At 41.8% G+C, this 27,838-nt stretch overlaps 2 protein-coding genes across 2 annotated transcripts in view; one reads left to right on the plus strand and one right to left on the minus strand.

The window, feature by feature from the left end:
• Nucleotides 1-52: 52 nt before the first annotated feature.
• LOC134071163 (testicular spindle-associated protein SHCBP1L-like) lies at nucleotides 53-6,690 on the minus strand. The gene is made up of 10 exons (XM_062527785.1): nucleotides 6,177-6,690; nucleotides 5,789-5,944; nucleotides 5,434-5,648; nucleotides 5,207-5,293; nucleotides 4,708-4,926; nucleotides 4,508-4,613; nucleotides 3,615-3,768; nucleotides 1,467-1,717; nucleotides 1,127-1,246; nucleotides 53-699 (listed from the first exon to the last, which is right to left on the minus strand). The coding sequence occupies exons 1-10, from the start codon at nucleotides 6,546-6,548 to the stop codon at nucleotides 436-438; spliced, it is 1,944 nt and encodes a 647-aa protein (XP_062383769.1). The 5' UTR covers nucleotides 6,549-6,690; the 3' UTR covers nucleotides 53-435.
• Nucleotides 6,691-8,969: 2,279 nt separating this feature from the next.
• The window catches only part of lamc1 (laminin, gamma 1), a 54,359-nt gene continuing 35,490 nt past the window's right edge, over nucleotides 8,970-27,838 (plus strand). The window contains exon 1 of the mRNA XM_062527795.1: nucleotides 8,970-9,644. Within this exon, the coding sequence (XP_062383779.1) occupies nucleotides 9,275-9,644 (370 nt within the window). The 5' untranslated portion in view covers nucleotides 8,970-9,274. The remainder of the gene's footprint in view (nucleotides 9,645-27,838) is intronic.

Genomic DNA, 27,838 nt, shown 5'->3' on the forward strand with positions numbered 1-27,838 from the left:
TAAATATGCCAGTAATTATTAGCTTAAGTGTTTGTGGAAATACTTGCAATAATTGATTTGACCATACTTTTTATTGTATTAATATTCATGTATGCATCAATGTCTGTAAAATTGATTTATAAACAATCAAAAGAACAAAAACTATAAACTTTTAATTCATTTTCCAGAAGATTTCAAAAACTCGTGTGTCCTTGTAATCCTGTACACTTGAAATATCCAACACAAATCCTGAGGGCAGGCATAACACAACAAGACACAACTACTGAAAACAAGCTATTAAAAACTTTGTATGAATGTAGTTTGATCAAAATTATCCCTACATTTGTGTTAACTTTTCACATCTTTGGAAACAGAATTTATTCTCCAGACACAACTATTACCAGTGAACTGTTCAATTAGTAAACATACCCCCGAAAGTTCTTCAAAGTTGCAGGCTTAAGCATTTGTCCACATCTTGTGCATCAGGCCCACTTCCCCCATGCTGTTGGACTCCAACTTGTTGGTGCTGATCTCCAGACTGAGGTTCTTGATGGCCTTGGACAGCTGGTCTGTCGCACTCTTGTCTCCTGCGGCTGTGCACTCCGGCTCGTCGGGAGTCACGATGCAGGGGCTGTTGTCCGGCACCAGGATGGTCACCCCGTAGCCCTGGTTATCGTGGATGTGGTTGTTGGACAGTTTCAGCTGGGGCTGAGGAAGGACCTGGCAGTAAAGAGTGGAATTTAGTGCCTCCGTTAACATTTAATTTAGTCTGCCACAATGACAAACGTTACAACTGGATTTATAGCAGTGTGCGTCAGCCAAGCTTCTCCAGCAATAACGTTTGACTTAACCTTGGACATTCACTGACAAAAACAAACATGACACTGCAGGTAGCTTTATTTAAACATCGAATTCATTCTGATAAAACAATGCTGTCAACTCTAGATAAACAGTATCGACCAATGCATGAAACTGGCAGCTGGGTCTAACCCACTGCTTATCCTGATTGGCTACATGATAACACTGTCCCCAAGCTAGCCATTCAAGAGATAAAGTGTTTTCTTCTCTGACAAAATCCAAAAGATCATTCTTTTAAAATGACCTGGGAGAAGACCAAACTTCAGGAGCATATTCTGAGAGTCTGTACCTTCATATTGATGCCTCCCAGGGCACTCTTGATGTCCTTGGTGGAGGGGTTGCTGCAGTGGTGGATCTCATTCCCGTTCAGCTCTGCACAGCTTCCAGGGTAGAGCTCTATCCCTGCTCCCTGATAACGTTGCCACACAAAACAAGACTTACATGGTGATACAGTTAGCCTGGCTACAAACTTTCATTAAATGATTATTCAGTAACTGACACCGTTGAGATACAGCTGCACTCAAGAGAGTATTAACATGCAACAGGGTGAGTGGAAGGTGAGAACTGACATGCCCTTTCACAGTAGGTCTCTCCCTGAGTTGATGTTAAACAGTGTGTCAGTGTTTTACCTGTGCGCCAGTGACTTCACAGTTGGACATGATGAGTGACGCGCCGGTCAGCACACACACACCTGTGCCCTCACACCTGAGCACACAGTTCTCCAGCGTCATGCAGCCGGACTCCACCACCACGATGCCGTCGCACGTGCCGCGCTGCACTAGGGTCAGGTTCTGCAGCGTCACCCGAGCAGCTTTGGAGGCCACAAAGTTGTCGTGGGACGGGTGGGAGATGATCACCACCTCTTGCCGCTCTCCAGACCCTGCAAATAACAGAAACCCAAGTCCTTCAAAGTGGTATATTCAGTGACTGCACACAAACCACACAGCCTGTCATTATGCTTTGGATGGAGCAGTGCAAAAAAGTTCACAAGAACTTTGGTGCTCATACTAAAAGCTCTTGAGACGCCTTTGAAAGTACAGCCTCTGCTGAACTTTCTTGAGAATGCAGTTTGCGTGGAGAGACCTTATAAGGATGTCTGAGATGTGCATAACAAGGAATCTAGTTATTAACAAGCTCAAAAGATGACTCATGGATGGTTAGAGGAATGTGACTTGCTCTTTTGCTGTTTCCCTGTTCCGAAGTCAATGATTTCTCTAGTCTTAGTGACATTTAGAGTGTGTTGTCATGGCATAAAAGTCTTCCACTTCACTCTTCTAGGCCCTCACATCACTTTTGCTTGGGCTATAGCCCAATCTCTGTGGTGTCATCTGTGAATTTAGAGATGATGTGGTCACGCTTGGCAACACAGTTGTGTGTGAACAGACTACAAAAGAGAACTGAGGGGCACTGCTTCTGAAGACTAGGGTAGTTTTAGCTATTCTCACGGTCTGTGGTCTGCCTGCATATTACAGATGGTTGCTTAAGCCAAAACTTTTTGAGTTTCAACACAAACTTGGATGGTACAAAGACAAAAGCAGAGCTAGTCTATAAACAACATTCTAAAACAGGTGTTATTTCTTCGCAAGGTATTCTAGGCAGTATGCAGAGCCAGTGAAATAGAATCATCTGCATATCTACTAAAACAGTATGTAGTAGTTGGTTAAGGGTGGCAGGAACAGAACACATTTCCAATGGTTTCTTAAAGGAATATTTCGGTATTTAACACTTTAAGCCCGTTTTCTGTATTGCCTAGCATGAAAATGAGCGTTTGACACCGAACTCTCGACGATTGAGCCTGTTTGTGGAATTTGGCAGCTTTAGAATGGAGCTCTGTATGGCTTTAACATTGTTCGCTTTGTGCATGGACTATTCTGTCCTTAAAACACCCCTAAACGTTCGTTTTTAAAAATGTGCAGCTCACCGAGTGGTTATTGGTCTTTAACGATCTTATTCGCAAGTTTAGCAGCGAAATACAGCTTCTGTCATCTTTTATCAGGGATTTTCGAAATCCCGGAAATACTTTTTCAGATACCTCACAACCGTGTGTGTAAATCCACTATTGCAGCAGTTTGCATTAACTGTTTTGAGAAATGCACTGTTGTGTAAATGGTAATTATGGTTCGAGAAATACACCAAAGCGACTGAAAAAACTGTAACAGTAACAGACGAGGACATCCAAATCACGTTTTAAAAACATTTTGTATCTTAAAGGTGAACTTGGAAATGCAAACTGATTGCGTCTGCACCCAATCTAAATCTTACAACAGAATTCTATCCACGATATTCCGCAGCCAACAATGGGGGTCGCCATGACACCGAGACGGTTTTCTATTTCCGGCGAAGCTGCATCGTATCTGTTTTAACGTGACGGTTTACGGTGCTTAACATATCATAACGCATATAAAAGTCAACTTTTCTATTTTATATCGGTTATATGTGATGCAGTATATACATGCTGAGGGCAGAATTGTCAACATTTCGAACGAAATCTAAGTTGAGGCATAATCTAGTTTGCTATGGAGAACGCACATGTTAACAGAATGAACGGAAGTTGAAAACAGTATCGTAACCATCGCAACGATACATATTTCCGGGTTAAGGAAAGAGGTGGATATACTCAGACATTCGTTTTCCTATGGTAAAAAAATGAACAAGAACGATGAGGGGAAATGTATAGTGGAAAAAGATTAAAACAATTTCCCACTTCACTATGCTGTAATCAGGGAGTACATATTAGCCTTTCACCACCTCACTGATTTGCTACCATAATTTGCTACCTTTGATGGTGATGTCATCAGCGAGAGACGCCAGCGCAGCAGCTCTGTAGTCCCCAGGGAAAATCACCACAGTGTCTCCAGAGTAACATGCATCCAGAGCCTCAGGCAGCGTCTCATGCTGCTGAATCAGCGTGTCCTCAGCAAAGCTCTTTATCTGGGTGGAGTCACCACACATTTACCACAGACCATAAGTAAAAGATGTTAATGCCACTAGTTCAGTATGCAGTCAACTGTTAGGCTTAATTAGCAAACTAATGGCTTCTAACATTATTAGGACACAATTGGTACACCATCTACAGTATCTATAAATCTATAAACAGGAACGTCTGTCTGTCTGTTTGTCTGTAATTCAAACTGTTCCTCTGGTAGGTGTCAGACATGGGTAAGTGCAGTGCCAAGTTTGACATTGTTTGGATGAGTAATGCAAAAGATATCGTTAAAAATATCGTATCGTTGAAATATAATACTTGTAGAAGCACACGTTGGGTTTCTCCACTCTACTGTGGCCACTCCCCCACTGACACAGTACAACGCAGGACCAGAGACAGAGCGGTTAAGCAGAGTTTTAGTAGCTCTGAATCAGCAGACAGAGCGTGATGTCAATTTCATGCAATGATGCATCATTCCACAAAATGGTTTGCCTTCTCTATCAGGATGTTGGTCAATAAACTTAACAATAAACATATACTGTTTACATATAGTGTGCTTCCTGCATATCAATTCTGAGCTAAAATATTAGAATACGATATTCAGTGATCATTATTGAATGCTTAGCTGGAATGATGTTTTTCGCCATCATCCTATTCTTAAAGCAGGCATACCTGCCGACATGTAATTGGGCTATGGGTATTCTTTTTTGCAGCTTTAAGGTGTAAACACGTGGTCCAGCTCACCATGTCTGTAGTCATCATTTGTGCCACTATGTGAGTAACCTTCTTTCCATTCAGTCTCTGTCCTTTTCTGCGCTTGTAGATTCTGGGATAAAATGGCCCATGGCTTCTGTAAAAGTACAGTACAATTTTACTATCCAAGTGACACTCTCACTATCCATACACACACCTAAATGGCATCCATTTTTCAATACTGCTCTTTCCTGAGTCTCAGATCTTCCCAGAACTTCAGAAGGCCACAGAGCATGGACATCTCGTAGTATTTCTTCCAGCACTCCACAGCCTCCCCAGGCGAGGCGTCCCCTCTGATGCTGGACTGGAACTTGGTGAGCTCCAGCCTCTTGCTGCGGTACTCTTCTAGAGTCCGTCTGTAGCGCTCGCTAATTGGTCCTGGAATTGTTCCATCCTGGATGTCGTAGTGTCTAAAGGTATATTAAAATTGAAATGATAACTGTATTTAGTTAAGAAGCCATTAGGCAATAATACAAATGCCAGGAGAGAGACTTTTAATTTCAGTAATGCATTTCTGATTATGTAGCAAAAGTCCTGATTATACAAAGGCATGCTCTGTTCAAGGGCATAATCAAAATATTAACTTCAAAAAGTCCTACACTTTAAATTCACGCATACAAATTGTAGGAGGCATTCAACTATTGTATATTAATCACTGCCATTATAATTTTAATAAGCTTGACAACTCACAGTTGTATGCGTTTCTCAATGAGTCCAGCATACTCATCACACTCCTCTTCATCATCCCAATCTCTCCAGAGAAAATCGTAGAAAAACCTGTGGAGTGTCAAATAGGAATACAGATATTGTAGCTGAAAGCACAGCAAAGTTATAGCTACTTTCATTATTCAGCCACACGCCAGAGATATCTTTGTTGTACTGTATGTTAATAGTTATTACAACACATCAAATTTTACCTCGCATGCTCCAAAGCCTCTGCAATGTTGTCTACATCAGGACCCTGGTCCTCAACTGGATAGACGTCCAAGATTGGCACTGTGTGATCATGTTCGCTCAAAATATCTTCCACAAGTTCTCGTGGCAGGTTGGCAATATTGGAGGAATATGGTTCCGCAACAGACACTGAAACTCGAAGAGGCAGTGATTTCCCTTCACATCCTGTGCAGTTTACCTAAAATATGACAATAGTTATGTCAATTTTTTTTTTTTTGTGACGGTGGTAATTTCAAAATTATTCAATGCAACTTCATTCCTAGTGAGGGTCATTCTTGTATGGTTTGCTAATCAATTTAAGGGGGATAGGACATTGACCTCCACAAGAACGCCAATGAATGGCAAGTCTCCAATGTCGCTGTTTGAAGTTACAAGCAAAACTTCAGGCGCTGTTTTCCACACTGCTGTCCAGAACGGAGCGTCGACAAGTTTGTCTGTAATGTAATAGCTGATGGCTTCATCTGCGTCTTCAGCCTGAAAGCGACGGGTAAATGAAATTATAATTTAATATGAAACATAGACCTAATCAATAAAAAGTAAACGTATATACATTTGTCCAAGTTGACAGTTGTTTTGTTGATATAATTAGCTTGTTTGCTAATGTAAGTGACGACAAGTAGGCTACTATCACAGCAGCTAATTCGAACACTTTCTTCAGTTGACATTAGCGTTAGCTAACTGTGTAGCAGCTAACTTTGAGCCTTACCGAACAAGGTCCTATCATCTTATCACAGTGGAGGGCCACCCTTTCCTCAAAGGAATACGTCTTTTTTGATATATGTATTTGAGGTAACATCTCTGCCTCTTCCATGATATCATCTGGATCTTCGCCATCAGGGTTTGGAGTCAGTAGTTTTCTAGCCAGCGGCACTTTACTCCTAGCACCTTTAGGAGTGGTAACGTCTGTGCTAGCACTAACGTTACTGCAAGGCCTTATGGGACTATTAGGTGGTGTTTTCGAATTTCCCCCTGACAAATGTAGAGTTTCACAATCATCTTCATTCGTAACATTGACATTTTCCTCCATGCTTCCCTCAACGACCGATACAGGAACATCCGAGTCCGCACACGTCGCCATCACTTACTTTGTTTTCCTGGGTGCTTGTAGCAAGAAATGTGAAAGCTGACGTTAGTCTGTTACCTAGACGGTTGGATAAGAGCAGTTAGCTTCTTGCGCTATGTTTTACCATTACCAACTTTCACCCGACTACGCCCTGGCCCACTCGCGAGCCGCAGCCTCCAGAATGTACAAATGCGCGGGAAATTGTCTAAATAGTCATCCAGACCACCTGTCCCCGACCTTGTGTTAGAAAAATAGATCTAGGCCTACAACATTTAACTGGTGTTCCTCATTTCACCTTTAGGGGGGGCTCAAAGATTAGCTGTTTTCCTCATCAGTCTGGACATCTATTGAAATCAATCAACATTTGGAGTTTTGGACTAGTCGTGTCCATCAAGGCCACATTTTCAGCGATTACTGCTGAATAATTCTTAGAATCAGGTCATTGCCCATAGCCTAGTAATTAGGCTACAGTATCAACCTAATTGGAATGTGTTGATGTGTCAGAGTGACTTAATCTGATTATAGGATACATGAAACAAAGGGAAAGACAAACAATGTGAATATCTTTGTAGAGACCAAAGTCTACCCCTAAGGGTAAATTCTGGTGATTGCTGAACACATACCACCAACATCCAAAGTAAGTCCCCTTGGAGGACAATTGCTGATTAATGTGCTCTGGGTCCTCTAGCATAGGCCTACGAGACAATGCACGTTTGAAGCATGTCTGAGCTTGAAATGGCAGGATGGCCTTCTGTCTGAGTTTGGAGAACTGGAATGACTCTGACAGAGAGTGTTGACAGTGTGTGCACTTTTGACACTGAAGAATAAATCTAACACTGCTAGCCCCAATTTCTGGCTCTGCTGAAAGGGAAAGATTGATGGGTGACATGATAATAATGGATGAGCTCAATACAACAGCAGACGAGAGGAATCCGACAGGTGATGAGAAAGGAAAGGAAACTGTCAGACAAAAAAGACGTGGTATTTCCATTCTTTGAGTGGTTAGATGGAGAAGAGCCCTATACTCGTAACTCTTGCCCAAAAAGACTAATTACTGTAAAGATACTACTCCCTTTTGAATTGGATTTTATTGTATTCTGTGAAAGTGCATATTTGACACTTTGTTTATTGATATTTGATACAGTTTAATATTACACAATGTAAAATATACAATTTTCCCTTCAATGAAAATACATTGTAGAGGCTATAAGTGTAGGCTAGTGAAACAGATTACATTCTTGGCCAACTTTCTAAATGGAAATGTAAGTTCACTCTAGTCCACCCCCATCAAACTGTCTGTTGTGTGAACACACACAAAGCTTTGGAGGATGTTTACACAGAGGTGGGGAATTTAGTGTTTGGCATTGCGTCTGTAGTTTTGGTGAGGTCTGGTGTAGGTCTTTGGTGCCGCTATGTAGGAATTCTGTAACATTAGTTTCTGTGTGCTTTCATCGTTCATTTGTTCCTATTAGTTTTAACCCATGATTTGAACATGCTTTATGTTTCTTTATAGGCTACTTGATTGATCGCCATTGTATAGCTCTAAACAGTTATTTACAAAACAGTTAATGAAATACAACAAATTATAATTTTCAAGAAACAAATGAAAAGACTATGGAATATGTCAAGGATGAACGTTATCAATGAGGCATGCAGTTACAATGCATCCTAAACTAAAATCCATGTAATCTCTAAAATGGTTTTCAAGCCAACAGAACGTGGATTCTATAAGGGCTGCAATGTAATTCAAGACTTGCATGCCAAACAGTTACCATCCAAACTGCTATTCTGGGTTTCCTGTTTAAGAGACACCCTTGCCCCACCGAATATATTTAACCTTGCTCTTTGAACTTACTGAGCAACCAGAGCAAGCCTCAGCACCAGTTTCCTTAAATTGTGTCAATGAGTTTGTAAAGATTTAGTGGACAATTTTGAGATGCAAAAGTAGCCTATTGTTATTAAATATTAAGATTTCATCTGGGAGATTAAAAGATGATGTTTATCAGAACTTTGAAAGCCCCCTCTTTCCTCTCTGAAGTGTAATTTGCATCGGCTACTCTTGTTTTTTTGTAAAAAGTCCAATTCAGGTGGATTATATGAAGGCTACCTTAAAGAAACAAAAATATCTGGCCTAATCTGGATATACCATATTGTTCTGCTACTTTAATGTATTTACATTATTTAAAAATTGGATTGGGTTTGAGCTGGGTTGTTTACGCCTACTACGCCTAGGTCATGAAAGTTGACAGAGGGCCTGGCCATTGAAAAGTTTGCCCATACGCCCTTCTCCTTTTAGCCACTCCCACCCATGTTGGCCCCTGAAACCGCAGCCATTGGGACTTGCCTTTTACAGCGGGTCGGCTGATCATCAAAGCATCCTTCAGGCGGAAGTAGACGTAGGGAATTTTTTTAAGTTCTTTGACTTGCGCACTAGCTGCTAGGGTGTTGTCGGATAGTTCTTTTCCTTCAAAAGTTTTTCCAATGCGGGGGTGACAAATGTATTGAGACCGTGGAAGTTTGCAAAAGAGAAGGAGAGGAGAGTGCGCCTTAGAGGGGAGCATTAAGGCTGAGGAACCGCTCTTGTACGTGTGAATCGAGTTACACACTTTTCCGCATGATTTTATTTATTTTTTCGCGAACACGGTAGCAGGAGAGTTACCGCAGATCCCAGAAGCTGCAGGGAGAGAAGGAACTTGATTAGTTATAGAACGTTTCAACTTCCAGTTAACACGGACTAAACCATGCGTTTTTTACGCGCTGTGATCTTATTGACTTTTTGGGCTGCATGCAGCCATTGTGCAATGGATGAATGTGCGGACGAATCCGCTCGGCCTCAACGGTGCATGCCCGAGTTCGTCAACGCCGCTTTCAATGTAACCGTGGTATCTACCAACACTTGCGGCTCCCCTCCCGAAGAATACTGTGTACAGACCGGAGTGACAGGGGTCACGAAGTCGTGCCACATCTGCGATGCCAGGGACCCTAAGCAACATCATAGCGCTGTGTACCTCACTGATTACAACAACCAAATGGATACCACCTGGTGGCAAAGTCAAACTATGTTGGCAGGCATCCAGTATCCCAACTCCATCAATCTGACGCTTCACTTGGGTAAGAATCAATTTAGGGAATAATGCTATTTTGTAACCTATACCTCGGATCACCTCATTCCATATTACGGAGGTCAGCCTCTATGGACCAATCCTGCTTTTGAATAAGCTATTGGCCTTGTCCGGAGACTGTCTTCCACTGTGATTGCTTTAACAGTAATGTGCTTACAGCAGTTTCTGTTGTTGGATAACGTTAGGCCTAGGCACTGCAGTTTGTGTATGCGAGCTACCGGTAACTTTACCCGTAGAGATTGGCAGCCTTCGTGCTTTTTTTAACACGACTGTGTCATGAATCTGATGGGGAGCCGAAGACTGTTACTCAGAATTTATATTATGGCTTCATGCATTTTGCAACAATGTAGGCTCTAGGCTTCTAGTAACTCCCCTGGCAAACGACAGCTGACATGGGCCCAGCCTATTATTACAGCTGTTACTTTTAGAAGAACTTGAAAAACCTTTTGCCTGTGTGAGTTGTATGGTAACAAGTCTGACACGCTGTCTGAAAGTGTTTTGTAAGAAGTTGGAATTCTAGGATCGTGCAGTCATGAGAGTTCTTTTACGAGGATAAGTTTATGCCCTCCGGTTACAAACTTTCGTCTTTCAGTTTTTCTCAGTGCTTTTCGCAAGGAGCCGATGCAATCACCACTGCGATATCTCTTCCTAACGACTATCAGATAAAATATGCTTTTGCTATCTTAATAAACCTTTCTTTTGTGCTATCTTCTTAACAAGATGGCGTCAGATTCTTCTCTGTTAAAGGTAATCATAAGGTAGAGGCTACATAGCCTACCTGCCATATCTGGTTTCACAGGAGACCTATTATCAAGACATAAGGCATGTTAACTAGTCATAATAATGCCACGTATTGACTTAAAGCAGCCCCACCTGGGTCGATGCATCAAATGCCTTATATTTGCAACAGGTAGTTCTACATAATTTGTTAGTGGCTGCCTTACAGGTCATATAGGCAGGTCTACTGAAAGGCAATTGTCAGCCTCAGTATAAAATGGGTAGCAACACCATTGACAGGCCTCATTTTATGCATGTTCTCTTGTGTCAAGCAATTATTAGAGATAGGGGCCTAAGCTATAAGTGAGAAGGGGCAGTCTATCATAAAACCTGCCAAATGGTGAAAGATAAAAAAAAAAAAGACACAAATCACTAAGAGAAAAGCTATGAAAACCCTATGTAAATATATGGTGGGCTACTCTTGAAAGACAAACCTATATGCTATGATATTATGAATGAAAAAAGAAAAAACAGAACGTTGGCAAAAGAAGTGGTCAAAATACGAATCCTTTCTTAAAGGCTTTTACATGGTGCATTATGCTTTAGGCTACCTGTTTATGTTTGTTTGTTTTTGTTTAGTTGAGTAGGCTACATTTTTTTGCCATTGTATTATCTACTGTCTGTGCTTGTATTGTGTCATACAGTTTCTGTCTGACCAAAGGCAAACATATCTTTTCTAAATTAACTTGTGGATTCTATTTTTTGGTGTTGATGCAACTTGTATTAAGATTTAATCACGCCCTCCTTTGGAATCATTAAATTCAGATCCCTGGACATTGAACGTTTCATGGGAGGCTTAGGGCTCTCTGCATGGGATGACCCCTCTGCTAGTTTCTCATTCTCACTCTGCAGGCGTGAGTTCACTGATGAAATTGTTTGCATTACACGAATCATTGAATTTCTGCCTCCCTAAGCAAAACGATACGCTGGACTTCTGGTTTAGGAAAGGAGAGCATCAGAGCGGCCAATCAGCTGAAAGCAGCTGTCGGAGGCAACAATGGTCGAGATGGTGGTTGCCCCTTTACATTAGGCTAGATTCTAGCCTATATTACTGTTAAGTATAGGCTAGTGTCTAGATTCATTCTGCTTTTGCAGAACATTTCTGTTTAGTGTGACACCAATCTGCATGAGCCAATACTCTATTAATGTAGTAATAGTAATGATTCAGAGATTCATGATGGAAGTTGTGGTATGATGATGATGCCCTGAAACAAATATTATATCTGTGTAGCCTATAGAATGGCAGCAATTTTGGAGAGATTTGTAGCCTTCTTTTAAGACTAAACAGTTTAGGACAGTGGCCTCTAATTAGCTGTGACACTGGATAGTCATCTGCTAATGTGGACAACCTCTGGTACAGCTCCCTTATTTACAGGAAATTAGATCAGTGTGGACTTAACTCTTTAATTGGCCGTTTGTCTAAGGAGGTGTAAAATGTGCAGGTTTTGGTCACTTGGTCAAAGGGATTCCAAAACAACACGACTAATCTTTATTTTCCATGTGTCAAGCCTTTGATGGGCTTTTATCTCTTTATTCTCTCTCCCTGGGCTGGTTTTAGCCAGGAAGCTGACATGTCCTGACTTGACACAAACAGAGTCCTTCGGGAAAGATGGAGTAGATGTCTCTAGGTCTAGCAAGTGGGAAGGAGGGAGGAGAGGCTAACAAGATAGATTTACATGTCTCAGTATTTATAAGTGGTGGTGGACATAGAGTCTACCATAACACTTTATTAGTTAGCCTCTCATGTTCAAGTATGGACATATAGATTTATGCCTGAAGGATTTGGATATATTTGTGTATTTATGGCTGTAGCTGTCTATGTCTTTGATACAGCTGAGCTGAAATGAGTTTGATCACAGGTGTTTTGGAATTTGTGCCAGTAATAAACTAAATTTGTCTGAGACTGGGGATGAGAGAATAAGCACATTAATAATCTTTGTGCTGAGCTGTTGATATTATTTGATATTTTTTATAATATCAACAACTGTTGAATGTTGATATTACTTTAGTTAAGAATATTCATAACGCATAAAATATACAGTTGTAGCCCCCAGATGGCGAATGTAAAAAGTCCAAACAGAGTTTTGCTAGTTACATAACCAGCATAACATAGAAACATTGACATATTTTACACATTACTAAATGTCAAGACGTGTGTAAATCACTAGCCTGTAGAATTTTGCGGGTTTGGGGACTGATCAGCTAAATGGTGCTGTGTTTATCTCAGTGTTTCTAGTGGCGCAGTGCTTCAACCACAAGCCAATGATGAAGATAATAGTTTGGCACTTAATGTGGTGTCTGCCTGACATTAACAGTGAGCCACATAGATTGCTTTAGGCTGTTTTCTATTGCTGTTCTGCCAATCTGTTGTTTTACCCTTGTTTGTTTTATCTGTTGAAAACAAAATTTGCCCTTAATACTTAATGCACTGTTCATATTTTCATTCATTCAGTATATTTCCTTGAGGTCATTCAAAGTTATAGCCTCTTGGATAAATGTAAAAGTTTGTGTGGTTTGTGGTTTTTGACGTTGGATTTCAGTCCCCTGACATGCCGCTTTTTGTGTTCTGGGCTAGTATGAGGAAGGAAAAGGATTGGAGATGGGAATTTGTTCTAGTGGCTCTGATTTTCTCAGGCAAGGAGACACAGCTGTGTTGCATATGCTGTCTGCATGCCCGCTCAACACAGAAGCAGGCCTTGTTTTCCCCACGTCTTTAAATGGGAAGGGAGCTGTGTACATCTGCACTTTAATCACTTAAAGCTGGACTATCTGCTGGCAATCCTATGCATTTTCTCGGGCTATTCAAAGCAGTGTATGATATCCTCCAAAATCGCTGTCCTCAGGGGTGTCTTAAGACAATACATCTGCCGTGAACATGTGGACTGCTTGCCTGGGAACCAGCTCTCGAGCAGTGAGGTGCCTACGAGAATGTTCAGCAAACTGACCAAACAGTGACCCTGAAGTGCTTGTCAGAAATAAAGCCGCACTTGGCCTTTGCATAGGAAGAGCTCTCCCTCAGTTTACATCTTTCTGTGTGAATCGCACTCAAGCACAAGCGCACTCTGTCTCCCCCCCCCCCCCCCACTCCCACTCAGCTCTCTTACTGGTCTTTATTTTCCCCATGTCACCATGTCCCTGTCTTTCTTTCCTCCTCTATCTGTCCCACTCTTCCTATCTCCTCTCTCTTTTTTTTCTCTCCACCCTGTCTGTCTCCTCCTCCTCCGGCTCTGAGTAAGAGATGGGAAGGGGAACTTGTAGTGTGGGAAAGTGAGGAGGAGAATGTTTTGTGGGCCCAAGGGTCTCCCTGGTCCCTCTCGGGCTTTTTTTTCCCAAACTCCATCAAAGACCATGTCATTTCTGAAGAGGGACCAGCTGGTCCAAATTATACCAGTTGGAGTAAGAGCGGGGGACTGGACAAGAACGAGTCATCTGGTTATAACCTATTGTTACGTTTAAGGTGGTATGATCTCACTGTGGGAAGCTTGTGTTTATAGGACTCCTCTGTATTTATGTTGTACTCCGAGGGGTCTGATTAACCTTATTATCTAATTACCAAATTCGAGCTAAACTGACAGCTGGTCTGTGTTTCAACTCTCCTGTGGTTTGGTTTTGGAGCATGAATTCAGTCTTACACTTGTGTCTCGCTGTGAATGTAAAGGTGGATTAACCATTTTGTGGCTGTAGTAATTGTATGACTCCGGTTGGACCACCCAGAGAGGACAAAATGCAGGGCTCCTCTCCCAGTCTCCCTCATTTCCCTGTGATAAAGCCATTGTGAGCTGTTGATCCTTGCCACTGAGCGCTTTCTAGGGGGAACCCACTTAATTGCTTTGTTGTAGTAAAGGGGAGCTGCAGTGCTGCTTCATTTGTTAGCATACAAGGACATGTTCATTTGATGGAGGAAACCAGCCTTTAAGCACCCAGTGGTCACCTGGCCAATCCCCCAATGGATAATGACTTCCCCTTCCCCCTTCTCTGCTGTGGTGATTGTGGTTGGATTTTTGTCATAAACTCCTGAGAACAGATCACGCTGTCAGGAAGTGGTGTTGTTGTTGTTCTCTGATTTCTGGGTGTGGATGTTCAGAGTAGATGGGATTCCATGCAAACCATTGTAGGATGTCGCACAGTATTGTCTGGAAGTGTCTTTCTGGATAGTGTCTTGTCTTGAGTTAAGTTACGTACTTATGTACTAGTGTATTATTTGGATCACTCTTTTTTTCTTCTAGTAATAGCAGGATTCCCACGGCTTTGGAAAACCTGGAAAAGTCATGGAATTCTGGCATTCCATTTCCTAGGCCTGGAGAAATCACGGAATTCAGTAAATTCACTGAATGTTATCAAATTTAATTTGGTCATAGGTAGGAGGTAGCGTAGGCTACATCATGTCACAGACCGTGATTGCTTCCTTCCTACTAGATATAGAATGGTGGGGATGGTTGTCGTCAAGCCATGTTGTCAAGATTTCAGTCTCAAATGTTTTAATGTAAGTGTTTTAAGTTAGACTATTGAGTCGTCAGAATAATGGGGTGTCGGACAGAATGAGTAGCCTCCACTGAGGTGACTACCTCATGTAGGTTCACGGGTTGTTTAAGGAGAGGGCTTCATCTAGCTAGTCAAGCTCTGTGATTGATTCGTAAGAAGGCACTCTAAAGCAAGAATATCCTAGGCACACCTTTACAAAATATGACAGCTATGTAAATAATCATAAATAATGCTAACTCTAATGCACATCTGGCTCTTGCCCAAGAACAATGTGTGCAATGCCATAGTTTAAGAACCACTGCTTCCACTTGATGAAGGGAAGACTAATAACAATGCATGTGGGCCTACCTTTGCTGTAAATAAATGTCTGTGTTTTTCCAACTGCATTTATTGATGTTTGCAGGTGGTGTTGCAACTGTTCTCTTTTGATTTTGTCCCCTGTAGTCGCAGATTGGCCTGACATTTCTTCTGTTTGGGGAAACGTTAGTGAATTATCGTGTCCTAGACTAGTATCTCCCTGAAAGGAGATCCAGAATGGGCAGGGCTTGGCTAGGATAATACATAATGTTCAGGAGTCGCGAGATGAATCATGCATGCGTGTTGTAGGCCCTACTGTGTCAAAGTGCACTGAAATTGTGCATTTTCTTAACAGTATTTTTACATCTTTCGCCACAACGTTCTGGCCTGGGATTGGTGACGTAATGTAAGCAGTTATGTATTTATAGGCTGTGAGAAGTCATGGAAATTTCATTCAAGGTCATTGAAAAGTCATGGAAAGGTTTTGGCCATGAAAAAGTGTGGGAACCCTGTACTATGCTAGTTAGTAAGAATCAGAACGTTTGTCTTCCTGTTGGATATTGATGGGCGCCCCATGCTGACCTGTTGAGGCCTTTTAGCTCATAAATTGACATGGATGTGGTTACAGCAAACTTGTTGACTGTATTCAGTAAATCTAAAAATACCTTCTCTCACCACCATACCCATTCCCACAACCACAAAATGTTGTCATGAAGTCACCCTCGCAATATAGCTACTGCTTACATTACCTGCAACAATGTTTCAAGTTAGGTTAGGTACTGTAGCTATCGCTATTTAGACCGAGTAGGGGGCCCAGAAATCTGTAGTCAAAACATGCAATTTTTTACTGTAGATTCATACACTGAAGAAAGGTGAACCTTTAGCAGACATGACATGGCAAAACTGGAATACTTTCTAGAGACAAATGCGCACATATGTATCCATGTTGAATGAATGCAGACATTTACTTATGCCTACAGCAACCTCAAAACGTCGATGCGTATGTGCACATTTATGGGAACACCTTGAGTAATCGTTTTCGAGACTCTTTCTCTAACCTTATCCCTCTGGCTACGTTCAATTAGTGGCCCTTATCTTGTTTGCGTTCAGCCCTCCTAACAGCAAAGTATCCGTGATTGGGCATTCAGACCTCTGTTTATCCCGAGGGCATATCATTTGGGCCTTGAGAAAAATTCTAGTTAACTGCCAATGAATGAATGTTCATAGTCAGACCTTAGGGTCTTTCTTTCTTTGAGTGAGTGAGGGAGAGCCTGACCTTTTGATTATGAAATGTCTTCTTAACAGTTCTACCAACCTTGGCCATTAGATTCAGCAGCACACACTTTAAACGGTCAGATGGTCTCCTCCTGAAGTAGGTTTCTTCTCATGAGTGAGACTGGGTACATGATCATGTGCTGTTCTTTTTGTTAGGGCAAGTTGTGTCCTTTGTAGTTTGTACGCTTCATTAAACTACACTGCAGATGTTATACAGTGTAATTTACTTGCATCTCTGTTTTCAAGGTGTTGTTTTAAAGCGTATCTAATATCAAGACTGTTTCTTTTTTCCAACAAACTCTTCAAAGGCTTCAAAGAGGAGTTTAGAAGTGTAAAAAGGACACCCTTTATCCTCCCCTCTCTTGCAGCCTTTGGCCAAATACAGCTGTTCCCACATGTAAACACATTTTCGCATGACACCACAGTCAAAAATTTGATGACTTCAGTGGGACATCGTCTGCAGTTGGATCTCTCCCTTGAGTGACATGAAGTGTCTGTCTTCTGTGCTTAATGAAGAATTTTGTTTTGATCACAGCCCCTGCTCTCACATGACTTTGTGTTTTCATTTTGGTTTCATTGTTAACTGTCAACTGTTGTTTACTGTTTTGAAATGATAGAAGTTAGATGGACAAAAGCCTGGGGTACAAGACAGCAAAGTAACTAGGCCTATGTGTTCCAAAGCCTTAGTTACTCTGTGAACATGATAAAGTAAACCAAAATGGTCTTTCACGCAATTCCTTTTTGAAAACCTTGCCTAAGATAATGGTATGTTTTTTTGTTATCATTATTATTGTACCATTAACATTATTTGTTTTTTTACAAAGCACATTTATAAATGGCTGTTCTCCTGGGTCACTGTCCACTGGACTTCCCCAGTGGGGCGTAGGTGCAGGGGTCTGTCTAAATGTGCAGTGCATTACTAACTGAAAGGCATGCTGCTTTGAGGGAAGATCATGTTCTTAAAATGGCAGTGGGGTGCTTTTTACCCCTCTGGAGCATGGACAACATAGAACATGGGGTCATTTTTTCCCAATTGGATACCAATGGAGTTTCAGGCTGTATGAACAAATTCTCAACATGATGATTTCCTTTGTTATTATGAAGTGAAGTGGTAGAAATAACAAATAGTATCCGATCTTGGCCCAGTTTGGCCTTTTTTATTTGGAAGACCACAGAGAAACAAACCCTCATAGATTATTATTTTTAGTGAAAGAAGTACTGAATGGTATTTGGCTTCTCAAGACTGTTTTGTCTGAGATTTGTATGACTATAACCCAGCCCCCTGAGCCCAAATAGCTGTCCTATCTTTGTAGAGTTGTGTCATTGTTATACTTGTAATGGCATAATCAAGATATTTGTTTTTGAAAGATCCCTTCCTCCATGTATTTGTTTTGGCAAGTGTTCATGTCCCAAAAGACAGACAACACAAATAAATGTACCACACAGCATAATCTCTTCAGAGCAGTTCAGGATACTGGCTGCATTTTTCAGAGAGTCATCGGCTCATCCTTGTAGAAATACAGTATGTCATTGTCAAGATACATAGGTTATAGAATGGACTCTTGGCAAGTGGCAACTAGTGAGATGCACCCCAGGTGTCTGCCCAAAAACTTCAGATTTAGCTAAATGTCCTTTCAAATTATGTCCCTTTGTAGCCTAACGATTGCCTTTGTATAAAGTGTGCAGATGTTGACTTCATGTGAAACATTTGACAGTCTTGTCTCTGTTGCTATACAGTGTTAAATCAGAAGGGCAGTGCAAAAAAAAAAGAAAATTTGTTGCAAACTTAACGAGGACAACTTGCATTTTCTTTTCCAGTTCTTAGTTATGCCAATAATATGTCAAATTCATTACCCCCCATGCCACATTGAACATGTCTGTTGGAACATTTTTTAAAGGCCTGTGGTTACAGCAAGCTGGTATGTCACTTGTTCTGTATATAATTTCAGATAAAAAAAATAGAAATACCATTCTCACCATTGCACAATATTTGTGATTGCATCACAAAATATTGCTATGAAGTCAATATTTTCATTTTCAACACAAACCGAGAAAGAATGAATACGGGTTCTCCATGTAATTGCACATTCAATGTATCAAAATCACATAAACAGGTCATGGGGTGACATAACAAACTTGATTGTCTTGTATGGTATTTATTGCAGCAAAGGGAAAATCATCACACTGTGATCTTCAGATCAGTATTATTTTGCAATGTGTCACAATATTTATAATGTTTGAATTACACAGTTGATGCAAAGTGGAAGGAAGTCTAGTTCTTAAGTATTGGGATGTGGCCCAGATTTACTGGCTATTTGCCAAGCAAACACATTGTTTGTTCACTGCCCTTCCTGTGTTTTATTGGAGTCCAGTTGTATTTATTGAATTTTGTAAGGGTCACTTCATTTTTCCGGTCCGGAGAAGGAATCGGGCTATGGCTGTAATCGGATTCTTAACATCCTTTGTCTGTTCTAGCTAAACATGATCTCCTCCTGTGGAACAACAAAGCAAATTCTTCACTATGTTGTGACATTCCTTCTTTTCTGTAAAGGTGACTGTGTAGAGTATCGTTACTTCATTACTGATCAGACTATGCAGGTAGAGACACCTAACTATGTTAGATGTGCTCTAAGATGCAAATGGCCAAAAAGAAAAAAAGAATTGTGCTATATAGCAATGTATTATGGTTGGAAATAGGTCGTTGAAGTCAAGGTGTTCAATCACACAGGTAAAATATTACGCGCTGCTCTGGTGATTCACTCTTGAGACTTTCCTTTTTGTTGTTTCTATATGGTTTCTAGCTTTTGTTGCTTACAGTACTTCAGTAGGTCAGAATCTTTCATTTCATTTGGGTCATGAGGCCATGCCATAGCAGCTTTCCTTTTCCTGCATAGAGAACTGTGAGGGGACCACCTCCATCAAATTGCGTCGTCATTTTGTCAATGCTGTCCCCAAACGTTTGCTTTAAGAAAAAACCCTGCCGTATACTGAAAATGGATGCCCTGCTTTAATCTTTGTGTTACGCAGTCTGGAAGCTGAAATAGCAGAGAATAGAATGTTAGTCCAACCCTCATATCCTTGTTCATGCGTATTACTCCGTCACATCATGTTGGTCAGTTGGGTGTTCATCTCTGTTCAGGAACAAACTGATAATGCCTTCCGCTGGAAAGGGAAACTGTTATCACTTGCTTTTCTTAGTGTGCAGTCACGTTGAGTGTAGTTTGGTTGAAACTGCATATTGCTATCTGTAGGAAAGAAACCGTGCTGGCAGAGTTTGTAAGCTATTCACCTGGCTCAAAGCAGGTATGAGCCAAACCTCAGGTCGAAGAGAAGATAACTTTTTTTTTTTTTTGGATGGAACATTGTGTTTTCAGGGACCATTTTGGATGACCTCATTGATGAGAAGTGGCCTATTTTCAAAAAACACTTCCTGTTGTCATTAGAGGAATCCTGTTTAGTCTTACCATTAACATGAACATATTTTTTCTTGGATGTTTTTTTCTTCTTATGTGACCTTATAAAGGTTGTTCTCTTCTTAAATAACTTTGCCACTTCATATGAAATGTTTTAGACTTTTGTTTCTAAAGAGAAACCAGCATGTAGATTAACTTGTATAATTTGGTGCAGGAGATTCACCAGTTATGATGGCAACAGCAGAAACAATGTGGTTTTTTTTTATTTTCAGGAAGGTAAAATTATGTTATCAGTTTAGTGTGATCATTGGATTAGAAGCTTTTTTGTGAAAGCAGATTTGGTTATCAGTTCATTGCGGAGGCTTAGGCTTGAAGAACTTGAGTCCCTCAAGGATTTTTAAAACACACCAGGACCTTTGCCAGGACCTTATTAAAGCAAAAAAATGTAGGAATGTCTTCAGTGGCGGCTCCTAACTCCTAAGTCCTTTGAATAGAAACTCGTCGCTTGAAAGAAGGCTGTGGCCTCTGTGAGACAACGTCAGGGTCCTATCTTTAGATCTGAGGCATGGCCCAGCTCCCCCCTCCCAACCTATCCCCCACTCCAATCTCCTGCCCACCCTCTCCAAGTTCTACAACCTCACAAAACCCCTTTGTCTTTTTTCTTTACATGGGGGAGGGGTTATCCAGTCACTGGATTAGTCTTTTTGTTTGTCATTCCTACTAGTTCAACTATAGACCCCCCCCCCCCAACCCATTTCTCCTGTCTCTATCCTCTCTCTTTACTTTTCCACTCTAGAGCAACAATCTTTTTCCTCTCTTTTCTTCTCTCTTTGATAGTTCTCCTCTGCTCTTCTACTTGCCTGCTCGCTCGCCTGCTCCCGACCCCGTTGCATGCAGAGCTGTTGTGTTGTGCCTGGTGACGGACGCTCCTCTTGATTTGCACTCTACAGGCCTCAGTAGAAGAGCTTAAACACAGCCTCTGTTTGCTGTCCATTCATCAGTGTTTACTTTGAAGTCGAAACTTAACATTCTTGCTGTTGTAGGCTAATTGAAAGGCTAGTGACAGGTTGAGGCTGGTGGTGGTGGGGGGGGGGGGTTGGGTAACTGGGGCCTGGGAGCCTTGAGACTCACCCGTTCGCTGGTCCAGGGCCTCCCTTGTCACCCGATTGCCGCTCTCAAAGCTCTCTCCACCCCAATATCCCCTGTGTGGACATTGGGGGGGAAATAGTGTGTTCCGTGTGTGGGTCAGTTGGGAGCATACCTGTGAAGATGCCTACTCTCCCTGAACCTGCAGTGAGCCGTGAAACCAACGTTTTGACCGCATGAGAGGTGACCGTGTGCACGCCTGCCTGAATCCTCTACCTTTCGCATGAGTTTGTTTTCTCTTCCTGTTGGGACTGTGGGTTTTTGGCCGCACAGGCCCACTTTGAGAAGGAATGATCCTTAAGACGAACGGCCGACCTCCGCTTGACCCGTAAGATTTCATTAGCCAGCGCCCTGCTCGTCTGATACGTGTCTAAACAGGCCGCGGCTCCTCCACGCACGGTGCCCCCAATTTTCCATGTTTAATGGCTCGCAACTAACTCATGACCCCTCTTAACACTCCCTGTGTCCCTCCACCCCTCGAGCTGTGATTAGGGTATTTACAGTCCTATTTACTCAATTTCTCTCTTTGTTTTTCTTAAGCCCAGAAATGTAGAGGCTATTATGAAGAAGTAGACCCCTGCTAATATTCTGTGAGTGGGGTCTTTGTGTAGCCTAAGGATTTGTTCAAGGTCTACTCTCCATTTCAAAAAGCCCCAATGTACATATTTTCCCCTGTGATGTATTTCTTACAACACTTGTCATTATGACCTCTGTGATGGAAGCAAACTTCCTGAGGTTGCTGAACAGAAGCCTTAATTGCATGGCAGGGTTTGCGCAGAGTTTATGGGATTCCTGCAGCGTGCCTCCCTCGGTACACTCTGCTCTTTGAGGCCGGAAATTTAAACTGATACTCAGGAGTAAACTGCAGTTATGCTGAGGGAAACCTGCCAACTCCGCTTCCTCTTGGACCTGACCTTACAAGCCGGGCAGGAAACGTCAAAGTGAAGGGGACCCGTAACGTAGATGGCAAACTGACACTTGTGGAAAAAGGTTGTCAGCTCTCAGCCCTCACATGCTCGTTTGCTGGTATAAAGAAATGTGTGGGCAGGGTTGATAATCCCTAAAGACATGTTTGATATGTTTCTATTTATTTATTTTTTATGTATTGGTTTATAGACTCATGACTGCACTGAGGGGAAAGCACTTTAAATTGAGATCTTAGTGTGCCCTACGTTAAGTCCGTATTCACCTCTCTGCAATATCTTTAGTTTAACGTGCCAAAGTGTATGACTCCGCTTTGTCAAAAGATAGTTACAGTTCAGTTAGATACAGTTATAGTTCAGTTATGCACAGTTTGTACATGACCATGTGACTGATCCATGCATCAATGTGTCGGCATCACATTTCAGGATGAGTGGGAGACAGTAGCCATTGTTCTTTATAGAGAACTGACATCTGGATGAAGCACTCAACTCCCATTCTATTGTGCCTCTGGCAGTGCAGGAAGTCACTCAAAGTGAAGTAATCAGCCATATTTTATCTACAAAATGAAAAGGAAGTGTAGCTAGCTTGGCCTCAACAACTGTAATTACTACTCTATAGGTTGCAGTCTAGTCGCATTGCATGGAGACTCAAGGTGGTAGGCACTGTATTATTATCTGTTTGCCCTTTAGACGTTATGAATCATGCTGTAGTCTGTGCATAAATTTCCCTCACTGCCCACCCCAAGATCAGTTTTAGCCAAAGCAGCTGTCCATAGGCCTTCTTTCCATTTATTTATTCTGTGGCTGTATTTAACTTTGGCTGAGCAACAACCTCTTGTGGGTTAAGTGATGTTCTTTCTTTTTCTGTCTAGTGAGTGAATTGTCTTGTGGGCTCCATGTGCACGCTGTTCCAGGCAGCTACATACGCAGCTTCATACTAATAAGCAAGCTTTGCATACTTTTCTAAGCTTCAAGTAAGCTCACTTAACTCGGACCTTGTCATCGTTATTGCAATCTGCTACATGAAGTAGTCCTCTGAAAAAACTCATTGAAATATGTGTGTGTGCGACTGCGTGTGTGTGTGTGCGCGACTGCGTGTGTGTGTGTTTGGAAGATGTGTATATATAGCCTAGGCCTGGTTTGTGCTGTGAAAGCTGCTGATGGTGACTCAGTATGCAGTTGGGCTGGGCTCTGGTGGTGTATCCCACAAGTAGTCACAGTGTAGAATCACAAATGCCTGGGTTGTTCACCAGTGAACCAAGAATGAAAGTGAAAATCTAAACATTTTTCAGACACTTCATAGTTTTTGAAGTGTTTATTTCAAAGTATCCTGTATATGAAATTGATATTGGAACATCAAAGTATTAAATTGGTCAACACAAGGTTCACAAGTGCATTGACAAAATGTTCTACATGTACCTTTATGTAAAATCTATTGCCGCTTAGCGTTTCATCCTTTCAAAACATAAATACCATCTCCTAGCTGCTTCTTCCAAACTTATGCGGGTTTAGACTAAACAAAGCACAATTCAAAAGCTCCTTAGATATTCATCTTACCCGCTCAAAAGTCAACATGTTCAACAGCAATAAAAGTACAGCTTTTGGCTGAGGGGTTTTCGCTTTTGATTTGTCTATTAGAATAAAACGTTTTCTTTATGGCTCTTATCTGTCTTTCAAAGTGACTGCAGGTGGTATGGGCAATATCTCTTGTCTTTAGAAAGCTGCTATCACCAGAGTCAGCAATTTGTTGTTTGGTTGCCCTACTTTGCAGCAAATCCTTAAACCAGCCTGTAGAATGTTGCAGAAGAACGTTGCCGAAATACTACTATTCCCCTCATACATCCAGGAGACGTCTACTGTCCAGAAACCTTATCGGGGCCTCTTTACTCTTCTCTGTCAGTTCACACTTTCTCGATTGTTTTCTGAAGCCTCTTGATTGCTGTTATCTTCTGTCGCAGTAAGCCATTAAATCAGTTCGTACTGCCTGATGAGCTTGTTCTATCTTAGAACACTCGCGCATACTGGGTGAACTGATTCAATCTTTTTCCGCCCCAAAATCCCATGATGTCTTCAGGGCTTGTTGCACAACAAAATGGCATTTTGCTCAGCGTGTGTCTCGGTAATCAGTGTCTTCACTACCCCACCTGCTCTTCTGTGAGTCCTGGAATGACCAAATGTGGAGTCGGCGGGGACTTCCAGACGCCGACTTGTGGGAAAAGATGTGTTGACCGGGTGGACGGAGAGCATCCCCTGACCCCTTCTGCAAGTGCGGAGGAAGTAGACTCTCTCACTCCACGGGAGGCCTTGAGTTCTGTGGCCTCCTGCTCCTCTTCTTTGTCTCACACTAGAGATGTTGACTCGCCTTGCATTCAGGAAATGATTAAATGCCCGAGGGACAGGACTTTCCTTATTATAGAGATGCCGAATGTGCGTCTGTGGAACATCGACAGAGAAAGACGGTGGGGAGGGGGGAGATGCATTACTAGGACGTGCAGATGCTTGCAGTGTAATTTTAGCCTGTTTTGAGTAAGGAATGATCTTCTTGTGGTCAGAGGGGGGTGCAGGGAATGGGCTGAAAAGGCTGTCTGCAGTAAGAGTAATAAACATAATTATGGAGAGTGTGTCTGACATGGAGACTGATTTACACACCATCACCACCCGCACCCGGCCTGAAACTCTGAAAGTTTGATCCCTTTGTTTGGGCTCCTTTGGTTGCTCCTGTCATTGGTGCTTCAGTGGTTACCTCACCTATACCGTAATTTCCTGACTATTAGCCGCGGCCTCTAAATTGATTTTGTTAAATTTCTTCCGCTATGAGGTTAATACAGGGGGAGCAGTTAATATGGTGTTAATATGGTTTTGTTTCTTTTAACTTGCATAAAACACTGTCCTGTGGCTTATACACAATGCGGCTTATATGTGGGAAATTACTGTATTGCCACATTACAGCAGTTTTGTTTTTTAATTATAGATGGTATAGAACATCACTTGAACAGGCATGAGTGTTCAAGCTCATTAGTAGGCCTATTTCAGATCATGTGTGTCTGCCGCCCCCATTTAAGACTGTGTATTAAACTCTTACAAAGCCAGTGTTTCAACTGTCAAAATAACTTCATTCTTTTTACATTTTCAAGACTGTATACATGACATCAGGTTTATGATAGCTGTTGATGTAAATAACTGTACAATTAATCTTTCAATAATGCCCTTTGTCATTTACCAAAAATAAATCCTACAAATGATGAGGTTTAAAAAAAGGATGTAACGCATAAGCCTGGGATTAGCCTGCACCTCTACCCAGGCCAAAGACACTGATATGAGCCTAGTGCAAGGGGTCCTTTAAATGCAGCCCCCATCCTGCAGGTCCAAGTATGCTATTTGAGGAGGTGGCCCGGACGTCAAGCTTTGGCACCACTACAGTAACTGTTTATGCAGCTGTTCCATGTCTAGCATCCGTGTTAAATCATGCATACATGGCTGCGCTGACTAGAGAAGAACTATCCCTTGCACAATACATTGTTTATTAGTCATGCTTTGTCATGTATTTAACCATAATTATTCCCACGTGCACCTTTCGTCTTCCACCACAGTTAGCTGTGAACTGTTCACTGTGTTCTAAATACATTTCTAGCAGTGGAGTTTCAGATCTCTGACACTAGTAAGCCAGTTAACATGAATACAAGATACAAGCTTCAGATGTGTTTTAGGATTTGCCCTAACTTGGTTTACCATTAACTCTGCACTACAGATGCTATGTTCTGGCCTGTTGGCAACCCATGAGCCGTTGAAGTTAATTGATTTTTTTTCTCATTAAGAGATAAAATGATATCCCGGCAACCTTCTGTTCTGCTAATCAGATTTTTATTAAAGTGTTATTACTTTACTGAGAAAAGTGGATGTTTCCTATTTTTTTTACTTATAATATACTGGACTGTACATTTAGTCATCTATTTTAGATGGCCTACAGGAAAAAAAGTTATACGCTTCGAATCAAACTCGACCTCATCAGATTATCAAATGCCAATATCCTAAGGCTGTCTGCCTCTCAACACACCACCAGCATGCATGTTGTTACTCAGAGCAGAAAAGCCCATTGTTATGACTAGTCAACCACAAAGACTTGTCTGTGAATTACCTCTGATGTGGTTCCTTGGAGACTAGAATGTGTGACCAGTGTTGTGAGTATGTCTGGCCTGCTGTGTGGTATACTGAATGCCAGTGCCCCGAAGCATCCCTTTCATGCTGTCTCAACCTTTTGCGAGAGGGTTTTTTTCAAGAGAGCTCGAGTTAACCTCTGCTATGCATTGTGTTGCCTTTGTGGCTAATTATTGGCAATGGTACTGGTACCAGTCCCTTGCTCATTGACCTGTGACAAACATTTTAAGTTGCTAAAACCCATCAGTCGTCAACCATGAAATATTTCCCAGCTAACCTCTCCACTCCCCTGAGTTCTTGCCTAACCCTCACCTCCCTCTTAAGGCCGGCAAATCAGCCATACATCATGGCCACTCCTCTGGCATTCCAGTGATACTGTAAGACCTTTATAAGATAGGACCCCTCTAACAAGACATCTCTCTGATTGACTTTGTGCTTTGCAAACACGAAGCTTCTCTGTTGGCTTCAAGATGAATGCAAGTTGATCATGAATAGTGGTCCTTTTAAGACTAGAGGTTGACTATTTGCCATTTGTTGTTCTGTGTGGATGTGCTTTGTGTCAATATCAGCTAGTGTAAGAAAGAGCAGGTGTTTTAGCATAGCGGCAGGGGGGGATCCTGCACAGACAGGCAGGAACACACAGTGCTATCTGACCTGGCTGGTTGTCCCACTGACTTCCTCTGTCTCTGAACTAAACACTGGGTGGTCTCTTATGGGTCTTTTTTACTGCCTGTTTTGTCGTTACTTTTCCCACATTGTAACATCTATTTGTAAGAGAAGTGTAGCCAAATAGGGTCATTAAATAGTCTTGTGTTTAGCAACCCACACAAGTTACGTTTTGACGAGAGTGGTACTATTTTCATAGCTGAAAATATTAGAGTTGCAGTAGACTATGAGTCACGCTGGAATTACATGTAAATAAAATATGTTTAATGTTAAGTGTTTATTAATGTTTTATGTGCCTGCTTTATTTTGATCATCCATATTTGAGTTGTGTACCATTCATTTGGGCAGTGAACAGCACTTCACTTCAGCTAGATTCCACATTTTTTCATATCTATCTGCAAAGTGAGAGTTGTGTTGGTTCATGCGCAACATTCAGTTTCTTCGCAAGTGAGAGTGGTGTTAGTTCTTTTGTCACATTCTTGAAACAGTCTTTCAAACCTTTGACCTCTCTTATTTGCCAGTCATTGGAAATCAATTTGCCATTGATTTTCAGTCATTTCATATTCTTCCCCAGGGGTGAATGCCTCAGTGTTACCCAACATAGCCCATTGTCACATCTCACAGCTCTGGGTTTGTATACGCTTTCTTAAGTAACGACTTTGGGGCCCTGGACATTAAACTCAATCATTACCCTCCCACCCCTCTTCCCAGATCTCTATCCCACCCCCTACATGCAGTCTGTGGTCTCACACCCCACAGGGTTCTCCCCAAACAACCCCCATTGAGCAACACCCACTGCACCTACCCCACTGTTGACTCGTCTCCCCTGTGTACACATATAAATACAGTGCCAGTTAAATAAAGAACCAGTAGCCTTACGAATTTGTATTTTGGTGTTTTCCTGAGACCATTTGAATATGCAATATAGCATGTAGGAGTTGAAAAGCAGCATTACTCTTTGGAAGATCAGAGTGTCAAGAGTTGATCTCTCTCTCAGAACTTCTGGGTGTCTCAGCAGGGCGCTAGGACCTTGTTTGCTTCTCTCACTT

This window comes from Sardina pilchardus, chromosome 2 (genome assembly GCF_963854185.1).
Source record: "Sardina pilchardus chromosome 2, fSarPil1.1, whole genome shotgun sequence".
NCBI lineage: Eukaryota > Metazoa > Chordata > Actinopteri > Clupeiformes > Clupeidae > Sardina > Sardina pilchardus.

Coding starts and splice junctions, on each gene's coding strand:
- LOC134071163 (XM_062527785.1), bottom strand. CDS start 6,548: ATGGCGACGTGTGCGGACTCGGATGTTCCTGTATCGGTCGTTGAGGGA. Junction 3,769..4,507: donor AAATGATGACTACAGACATG/GTGAGCTGGACC, acceptor GACTCCACCCAG/ATAAAGAGCTTTGCTGAGGA. Junction 1,718..3,614: donor TGATGACATCACCATCAAAG/GTAGCAAATTAT, acceptor TGTTATTTGCAG/GGTCTGGAGAGCGGCAAGAG.